The sequence below is a fragment of the Gymnoscopelus microlampas genome, assembly GCF_963454915.1.
Source record: "Gymnoscopelus microlampas genome assembly, chromosome: 2".
In the NCBI taxonomy this organism is placed as follows: Eukaryota; Metazoa; Chordata; class Actinopteri; order Myctophiformes; family Myctophidae; genus Gymnoscopelus; species Gymnoscopelus microlampas.
Window position 1 is genome coordinate 13856083 of NC_139939.1, and position 9128 is coordinate 13865210.

General features: G+C 42.2%; 2 protein-coding genes across 2 annotated transcripts; one reads left to right on the forward strand and one right to left on the reverse strand.

Annotated features, from left to right (window-relative positions):
* Window positions 1–270: 270 nt before the first annotated feature.
* Window positions 271–6560, forward strand: LOC311058122 (uncharacterized protein). The gene is made up of 12 exons (XM_084075434.1): window positions 271–551; window positions 634–727; window positions 2180–2450; window positions 2545–2680; window positions 2769–2897; window positions 2991–3171; window positions 3282–3358; window positions 3454–3646; window positions 3788–4027; window positions 4736–4907; window positions 5051–5199; window positions 5566–6560. Exons 2-12 carry the CDS (start codon window positions 694–696, stop codon window positions 5733–5735), a joined length of 1752 nt encoding a protein of 583 aa, XP_083931560.1. The 5' UTR covers window positions 271–551; window positions 634–693; the 3' UTR covers window positions 5736–6560.
* A 221-nt stretch (window positions 6561–6781) lies between these two features.
* On the reverse strand, window positions 6782–8853 carry LOC311058236 (uncharacterized protein). The gene is made up of 4 exons (XM_084075604.1): window positions 8572–8853; window positions 7656–7725; window positions 7129–7295; window positions 6782–6958 (listed from the first exon to the last, which is right to left on the reverse strand). The coding sequence occupies exons 1-3, from the start codon at window positions 8823–8825 to the stop codon at window positions 7176–7178; spliced, it is 444 nt and encodes a 147-aa protein (XP_083931730.1). The 5' UTR covers window positions 8826–8853; the 3' UTR covers window positions 6782–6958; window positions 7129–7175.
* Window positions 8854–9128: the final 275 nt, after the last annotated feature.

Sequence of the window (9128 nt, forward strand, 5' to 3'; positions counted from 1 at the left end):
TGATAGGGTTGAAATGGTCATGGAGATTATAATACACGCACTGTGGGACTGCCGCATCGTGTTTATAAACACATGATTAATTTCAGCTAATAAATAAGTCACGTCACGTAGTTGTTCAACTTTGATTTTATAGACAGGGCTAAAACTTCATGTGCCCGCCCCCTGTCAGTCATAGACTCAAGCGCTCCCACCACTTTGACCAGGAAGTGGAAGTCAGTCAGTCAGGCGAGCAGAAAAGAGACGAGTCAGCAGACAGACAGTAAACACAAAACAAACATGAGTCCACGTCGGTGTGTTTTTGGTTGCAGTGCACAACACCTTTTTTCTCCTTTCCAGGGGAATCCACCCCTTGGCTTCGGAGAAAATGGCTTGAGTTCACTCATTTTGAAGAGGCGGCGATTTTCAAAAATTCACGTTTATGCGAGAGGCATTTTTCTCCAGACTCGTTCCTCAACTTTGGCCAGTTCTCAGCACGGCTAGCAGACCGCCTTGTACTGTCGGAAAACGCGATTCCTTCATTGTACACTGTTGGCGAGTCTCCTCCACCAAGGGTAAGTAATTCGATGTTTATTAGCAAATGCAGTTTCAGATGTTACATGAACGATGGCATAATTAGTTCTTTGTTTGTTTTAGCCAACTACCAGAGACTTTGGCTGCCAGTATGCTGTGTCACAAAGAACCGCGACGGTTCAAATGAACTTGCCAAAAGTACACAAAAGGAGCAAAAGTGAGTGTGTGTGTGTGTGTGTGTGTGTGTGTGTGTCTAAGTTATCGTTCGAATATCGGCCAGATGTTATGTTCTTACAGTGTGTGTGTGTGTGTGTGTGTGTGTGTGTGTGTGTGTGTGTGTGTGTGTGTGTGTGTGTCTAAGTTATCGTTCGAATATCGGCCAGATGTTATGTTCTTACAGTGTGTGTGTGTGTGTGTGTGTGTGTGTGTGTGTGTGTGTGTGTGTGTGTGTGTGTGTGTGTGTGTGTGTGTGTGTGTGTGTGTGTGTGTGTGTGTGTGTGCGTGCGACTGTGCGTGTGTGAGAGAGAGAGACGTGCAATCGAAGTTATAGTGTGTGTATGTATATATAGTATACTTGTAGAGTACTAGTAGTAATAGTACTAGTATAGTACTATAGTATATACTTACCAGATGTTCTAACTGTGTGTGTGTGTGTGTGTGTGTGTGTGTGTGTGTGTGTGTGTGTGTGTGTGTGTGACTAAAAACACATCAATTCAAGTTATATTGGTTGTATACAGTAGCCCTATATAATGTATATGAACTTCCCCAAGCTCACAACATATCACAATGTATTGTGAGCTTGGAGATAAGCTGTTTTTGTCAATCAATCTTTGCCTAGGTTATAATGACTTACTGTACCTATCCAAAATAGAGATGCCAGGTTAACATGCCCAAAATAGGGGCAACAGGTTGAGAGTTAGCCCTATAATGTCTGTGATATTACATACATTTCATGTATTCCAAAATACACAGCCATAGATCGGTCCTATCCCTGCCCGGTTAGCAGACTGATCTGGGCGGCCTTCATTTGTGTAGCACTGGGTGTGTACTCACCCAATAATTAATTCCTAAGACTTGGAGTCAGATATTGTCCTCTAGTTTCATATCCATTTGAAGGTTCTGTCAGAAAATGTGTGTTTAGTAAAATTCCACGTGCTGCACACAGGCAACATTCTCTCTGGGTGAGGGGCTAGAAATGAGTGCAGGACTGAACATATCAAAACTTACGTTGGGAAGCACAAATTGACGCCTGTCAATTGTGTGCCCCTTACGTTTGTGCTTACCAAAGGAAGTTTTCTTTGGAATACATGAAATGTATGTAATATCACAGCTATTGTAGGGCTAGTTGAAAGTAAGCAAGCCTTTCAGAGCTATGTGGCTCATAGGTCAGGAGTCTAGGAGTCTTCTGTTTCTGTAGTGTGAGGCAGGGGAATTGAACCCTGACCTCCCAAACTCAGGGTGGACACTCTAAACACAAGGCCACTGAGCTGAACAGTTTGAAACTAAGTGGTTCATGTTATTAGCCTATTCCATTATACTCTCTGTAACCACAATGTCTGCGATCGAATACAATGAATAGCATTACAGAACATATTTTGCCAGCATTGTTTTCCAAGTTGCATGCACATTGTTTTTTATTGTCTAAGTTTTGTGTCTTTGTGTGGATTAGCAACCCAGGTGTGTATGAACACTAGGGATGCTTCAACGTGGATGCCTGACCAGTGTGGCATTGAAGATGGAGAGCCACTGTTCAGATCCACACCCACATCCACACCCGAGACTACACCAAACTCCACACCTACATCCACACCTGTAAAAAGGTCACGGATTGAAGCTGTGGTGAACTTGGAGAGCATGGACACTGACACAGAGACACAGTCTGACGCCACATATGTGCCAGATGACCGTCTATCTCAGAATGTCGCACAGGATATTCACAGGTAATAATCTAATGTTCTTTGATGAGCCTCTGCCCTTTGTGTCTGTTATAAAATCTTATATCCGTTGTAATATGTTGTAATATCTCCTCTCCAGTACTCCACCGTGCAGTGCAAGGAAGTACATTGTGTTTGAGGACAACTTGCTGCAGTTGCTCAACACATGTCCCACTTGTACCCGCACGTGTACACTGGAGAAGCATGTGATTGGAACCTTCCTGTCTGTCACCCAGGTAATTAAATCATGTGTAATAACTATTGTTCATAATTATTTGTCATTGTCCCTTTTATCAATATTTGTTTTTGCTCTTTATCCATTAGATCTGCCTCCCCTGTGAGCGTCGAGCCAAGTGGCAAAGCCAGCCCTATATTGGGAACCTCCCAGCTGGGAACATCCTGCTGTCTGCGGCGGTGGCTTTCAATGGGGCTTCATTTACCCAAGTCCACAAGGTAAGTTGATGTGTAGAATCATCAACAGCTGCAGTTACAGCTCAACACGTTGGTATAGTATTAGCGACCATATTTTTCTTGTTATTCACTTAGGTTCTGTCATCACTCCGGCTCCAGTCCATCTGTCCGAGGACTCACTACCGCCACCAACGTGCCTACCTCCAGCCAACCGTTCTTCACCAATGGAAGCTGGAGCAGGCCAAGGTGATAGATGTGGCCAAGGAAGCTGGCAAACCCATTACTTTGGGAGGGGACATGAGAGCGGACTCACCGGGTTAGTATTCAACGTGGATGCCTGACCAGTGTGGCATCGAAGATGGAGAGCCACTGCTGTTTACTTGTAGAAATGCAAATGCAGTAATAACAGTCTCTCTCACCCCACAGGCCACAGTGCGAAGTATGGCTCATACACCATGATGGATCTGGACCAGAACAGGATCCTGGACATCCAGCTTGTGCAGGTTGGAATTGTGTAATGTTCATAGTCGTTAGCATTTCTTTGTCCACAATTAACCTGTGCATTAACAAACATATTGCTAATTGTTTTTGTTGACAGAGTAATGAGCCTGGGGTTCGTTACAGCAACAATATGGAGATTGCAGGTTTCACCAGGAGCCTGAAGTTTCTGGAGTCAGCTGGGTTGACAATAGGTGCCCTTGTCACAGATCGTCACCAACAAGTCCAGAAGTACATGAAGGAGCAGAAGAAAGACATCAAGCACTTCTATGATGCCTGGCACGTGGCCAAAGGTTGTTGAGCCAAGCAATCACAGTGAATTAGTGTAATTAATGAAATTCTAGACATACTTTTAGTCAACTTGTTATCAATCTGAGCATGTGTAAACTATGTATTTACTTGTGCAAATTGTTTCTCTTTTATCCTCTTCAAAGGCCTGTCCAAGAAGCTAGAGGCACTTGGGAAGGAGCGTGGCTGTGAGGACGTAAAGAAGTGGCGGAAGAGTTCAATCAACCACCTGTACTGGAGCACATCCACGTCACAGAGTGGTGAAGAAGCTGTGGCTAAGTGGACTTCCATCACAAACCATGTGCAGAATGTCCACCAACACAGCAATCAGCTCTTCCCCAACTGTACCCATGAACCGCTTACAAACAAAGCATGGCTTTCACCAAGTGAGAAATTTACTTTGTCTACAGCTTATTAATGATGTCCTACAAATACTTCTCCATTGCTTTATTCTCAATATTGATTGTATTGAAGAACATATTGCCATGTATGTCATTGGTGTCATGTGGTTATGTAGTTGAACAACACTTTCATTTTCCTTACCCCTACTCACCTGTGATTATAATCTAGGTTTTCATTGAGTTTATATGGTTTTGTAGTATTAGCAGTCAGTGAGGGACATTTGGATTCTTGTACCTGCAGTTATGAATATTTGGCAAATAAACCCCTCTTGTTTTTGAACACCTAATTGCCTAAACACCACGAAAATCTGTGAGTGTTGTAATGTACTTTATTGAGTAGTTCAAAGAATTCAGATGCTGCCAATGGTCAGTAGAGGGCAGTGCAGTCTTCATATTGTGTGGACATGCGCACACCATTCCAGAGGCAGACAGACATGTCAGTCACTTATGAATGTTTCTCCAGTTTGTGTATCGATTCACATCTGAGAACTGTGATTCTATTGACTGGCTACCTCAAACATTACAGTAGTCATAGATAAGTAGTCATAGATAACACATGAGTAGGAGTGCGGAAAATGAAAAGTGCACAATTTATATTTGTCATGACAATGTTATGAGTTTTCCACTCTGATAACTGAATTAAGAAATGTAGGTTATGTTTACCTCCTTGTTATGTTTTATAATGCTTTATAGGTACCAAAGCCTGTGAAAGGTTTGGTGCTGTGATGCTGACAGGCCAATTGCTGAAAGACGTCGCCAAGATCAGCCCCCGACAACAGACCTCATCTATTGAGTCGTTCCACAGCCTGATCCTTCGCTTCGCCCCGAAGAATGTGGTGTTTCCTTTCATAGGAATGCTGTGCAGGTTGGTGACTTTATGGTCTAATTTTGTAAGAATGCTTGCAGCTTAGTACAGACTGTAAAACATTTTTAACTCATTAAAATGTTCCATAATGTTGAATCCTCTTACTGAATGTGATGTAGTTCTAATTGTCCCACTATATTTAGATTGCTTTTGGCGTGCCTGCACTACAATGAGAATGCAGACCGTGCGAGAGTCATGAGGCCAGATGGGAAGCCCAAGGTGAAAGTCCGCTTCCCCAAGTACAAGAAGGGAGACTATTCCTTCACGCCTGTGAAGGTCAAGCCCACATGCAGTAAGTTCCAATAAGGATTGATATAGAAGTGTTATTGGGATTTTCATATGCAAGGCTATATTCTCGGATTTATTGTGATATTTACTGCCTCTGTAGTGATCAGTTTTACAGGAATATAAAATAAGTACTTTGTTAATATATATATACACCTGTTCCACCAAAGAACACCTGTTGAGTAAGCCACTTCTTTTGTCAATGAGCTTTTTCCATGTGCATTAGACATCCAATGAAAAGGATTAGAAAATGTATTTTAGCTAAACCTTACATAGGACACAGAATCACTTTTGATAGTTATAGTATGAAAACAATCTGATGCCTGAATTTGTGCAGCAGGTTTTGAGTTCTGCATGTCTTGTTTTGTCTTAGATTATGTGGACACCTTACAGCAGCTCCTGGAGGAAGTGGTGGACAATCCACGTCCTTTTCAGGGGAGGAGAGAGGCCATTGAAGTGCCAGCGGCACTTTCTGCCGAATATGAGAGGCCGGATCCTGAGGTAGCACTATCCAGATGGTCGCGGTATGCGATAGAAACATAAACATACAGTCTTGGGTTACATGGATACCTACAAGCCTCCCCTGTACAGACATGTCAAATGTTTGCCTATCTCATGGAGTTTTGGGCAAGAACCATGCAGTGTTTTGCATGCTGTACAAATATGTCATTTCTGCCTATTGTAAAAAGGAGACCACTTTACTGCATCTATAGCTGCATGGGATCACTGTACTGCATCTATAGCTGCATGAGATCACCGTACTGCATCTATTGCTATATGAGACCACTGCATCGCATCTATAGCTATATGAGACCACTGTGCTGCATCTATATCCCACTGTACTGAATCTATAAACCACTGTACTGCATATATAGACCATTGTACTGCATCTATAGAGTACAGAAGTCCTGACGTCACCCGTTCATCCCCAGGTTCGTAAAGTAATGTCTCTATGGAGAATAACATTGGATCATCATAGAATCGTCTCATATAAGAATTGTGGTCCAAAAATAAACAAACTGTCTCGGTGATATTGTCAGGTGTGGAATGTGGAAAGTAGAGGGCAGTTTGCTGGTGGCCAGGTCATTACATGGGGCCACAGTCTACAATGATAAGCTGTGAATATTTGCTGGCTGATGGCGTGCTAAGAGAAATGTTCAAATTGTGTCTCTTGTAAGCTTAGTCACAACACAAATTGCACAGCCGTCCCAACAGAAATGACATCATGGCCAACACACAGGATACAAATATGCATTTTTCCCTCAACATTCCAGAATACCTCAGAGTAACATTCTCCTGATCTGCATGTTGTATGTCTGTGGCAAAAATGTAATTTTGACAATGTCCACCGCAAGCCAACATGGCAATGACCCCTGGTCACAGTAATTATTGTAAATAAATGATGGTAAATACACACTGTTGAGATTGTCAAGTCATTGTAAATATAGTACAGTTTGATCATTTTAAATATATTGTCAACATTGTAATAAGTAATTGTACAATTATAAATGAAACATTTCCGTAAAGAAATCAAACACAACATAAACATTTTTTTTTTACATTTTATTGTAACTTTTACAATTTAGGCATCTGTAAGGTGGGTAGTGATAGGGGGCAGCTTGAAGCCTACATAATTCCCAGCAGTGTCCGGAAAGGTAGAGCGAATCTTGGTGACCGCACAGGAGGGAACAACCTTTCTGTTATGTTCTCCCAGATATCCCCAACACCAGCGCACAAACGTCCGGTAAGCTGTGTGCCGATACTGCCTATTGGACAGAGAGACAGGCTGTGAGACAAGATTTACTGCACTCAGGATGCTATGCTTATTTTACTAAACATTTTTAGATGTGATGGTCTGATTTGGTACACCCGCGATATAATCAATGACTTGAAAGTCAGCCTGATATGTAAACTACTGTTAGCCAGAAATACTTACGCCTCCAAGGACTCATTTTGAGGTGTAGGAGCAAGTGGCCCGTAGTACTACAGCATGATGGAATATTCCATCTGCAGGACCCAGGGACTGAGGCAAACAGCGGCAAAACCAGGATGCTCCGTGATGCAATGCAGCTCTGTCTCCACCTGTCCAAACTTGTCCATCACCTGTTAGAAAGCAGACCGAGTCATGGACAGCTTTATTTTTTTGCCACACAACCCTCACCATTATCATTAGCCTTGGAGGAGATCTATCTAGATAGATAGATAGATATATAGATAGATCTCACATTCACATAGATCTAAAAAGATAGAGATAGATAATAGCTAGAGATCTGTAGATTAATTGCCATGGACATGTCACATATAGTAATATCTATAGAATAGCTATACCTTTTTTTTGGCTTACATTTACAGGGGTGTGAATGATGGGTGCACATTTTAGAATTAAAATTCAAGCTATATGCTTACTGTCAACACAAACACTGAAAAAAAAAACTGAAATTGTCATGTTGAAATAGCACCCACCTCCAAATACTCTCTGCAGCATTTGTTCTCCCGACCTGAAGCCATGAGCTGGCAACGACCACACTCGCACCTAGGAAGAGGAAGGTTACATGACATCAAGGGCATTAGATGTGAAAATGAAATGGTTCCATTAGTGACAAGGTTCTGTTAGTGACATCTGTTACTGAAGACCACAAGACCAATGACATTACAGTTCGAAGTGAAAATGACATGGTGTCTTTTATTGACATGGGTCTGTTATTGATATCTGTTAGACATAACAAGGTGATATGTGAAAATTACATGGTTTTGTTAGTAAGATGACTCCGTTAGTGTCATGGTTCTATTGGAATAATGCCATTGTTCTGTGGTGAAGTTACACCACAGAGTGTGTGTGGAGTTGCCATGTGATTCTAAATCACTAGTTATATACATGCACTAAGGCAGTGCTTCTCAAACTTTTTCATGCCAGGGACCCCCAAATGGATATATATTTGGCCGCGGACCCCCATCTGAAATTGTTTTTGTGCCAGGGACCCCCAGAATAATAATAAATATATTCAAAGATTTGCACAAGTCTTCAAGATTTTTCAAAAATAGCAGATCTACAAGCTCATGAGCTTGTAGATCTGCTATTTTTGAATAGCCAAAGTATAAAATTATTGTGATGCTATATTCACACATTTTGCTGGGGACCCCTGGAACCCCCTCAAGGACCCCTGGGGGTCCCCGGACCCCACTTTGAGAACCAATGTTCTAGAGAACATTACAGAAGCTCTGGTCCATAGAGTTAGAAGGAATGATGAAAATACATAGATGAAAATCACGAAACTGAATTATACTGAATAAGGTAAAACACCAATGTTTCTAGCAACCACACACCATTTTACCCCCATTTATTACATCCAAGCGAACAACAATATAAACGCAAACCTACCATTGATCTGCGGCCAACCCTTCTCGGACATGTGGCTCCGACTGTTCGGCTTCTGCTGCTGGGGCTACAACACCGGGTTCGACGGTTGGCTCAAACATATACGGTTGTACACCAAACGCTTCATATGGATAGGCCTCGTCGTCTTCACTTTCACTGCCGTCAGTGAGGTCTGGCGGTGGAGGTGAAGGTGGGGGGGAAAAGTCCTCCACAGAACCCACCAGGCTATCATGCGACTCATCCATGTTGGATTCCATGCCGGGTATATAAACAAACACACAGGTAGTCAGGTACTGGACTGGTCGCTGTTTGAATTTTGAATCCTGTAGTCAGGTGGCCGTGGGGGCGCGACGTAGAGATCAGTGTTGCCATGTCTGCTTATTATAAGCGACTTGATGAAGACGCGTTGTAAGCTTGTAGATCGGCTATTTTCTATATTCAATTCAATTCAAAGGGCTTTATTGGCATGAGAAAACATACGTTTACATTGCCAAAGCAGAAAGCACAATACAACAATACAGCAATACAGCAATACAATCAAAACAAAACATATGTACATT

Bases quoted from the DNA above. Each gene is read 5' to 3' on its own strand.
- LOC311058122 (XM_084075434.1), top strand. From the start codon at position 694: ATGAACTTGCCAAAAGTACACAAAAGGAGCAAAA. The intron at 2,681-2,768 runs GTAATTAAATCA...TTTATCCATTAG, and splicing joins CCTTCCTGTCTGTCACCCAG to ATCTGCCTCCCCTGTGAGCG. The intron at 2,898-2,990 runs GTAAGTTGATGT...TTATTCACTTAG, and splicing joins CATTTACCCAAGTCCACAAG to GTTCTGTCATCACTCCGGCT.
- LOC311058236 (XM_084075604.1), bottom strand. From the start codon at position 8,825: ATGGAATCCAACATGGATGAGTCGCATGATAGCCTGGTGGGTTCTGTG. The intron at 7,726-8,571 runs GTAGGTTTGCGT...TCCTCTTCCTAG, and splicing joins GGGTTGGCCGCAGATCAATG to GTGCGAGTGTGGTCGTTGCC. The intron at 7,296-7,655 runs GTGGGTGCTATT...GCTTTCTAACAG, and splicing joins GCTGCAGAGAGTATTTGGAG to GTGATGGACAAGTTTGGACA.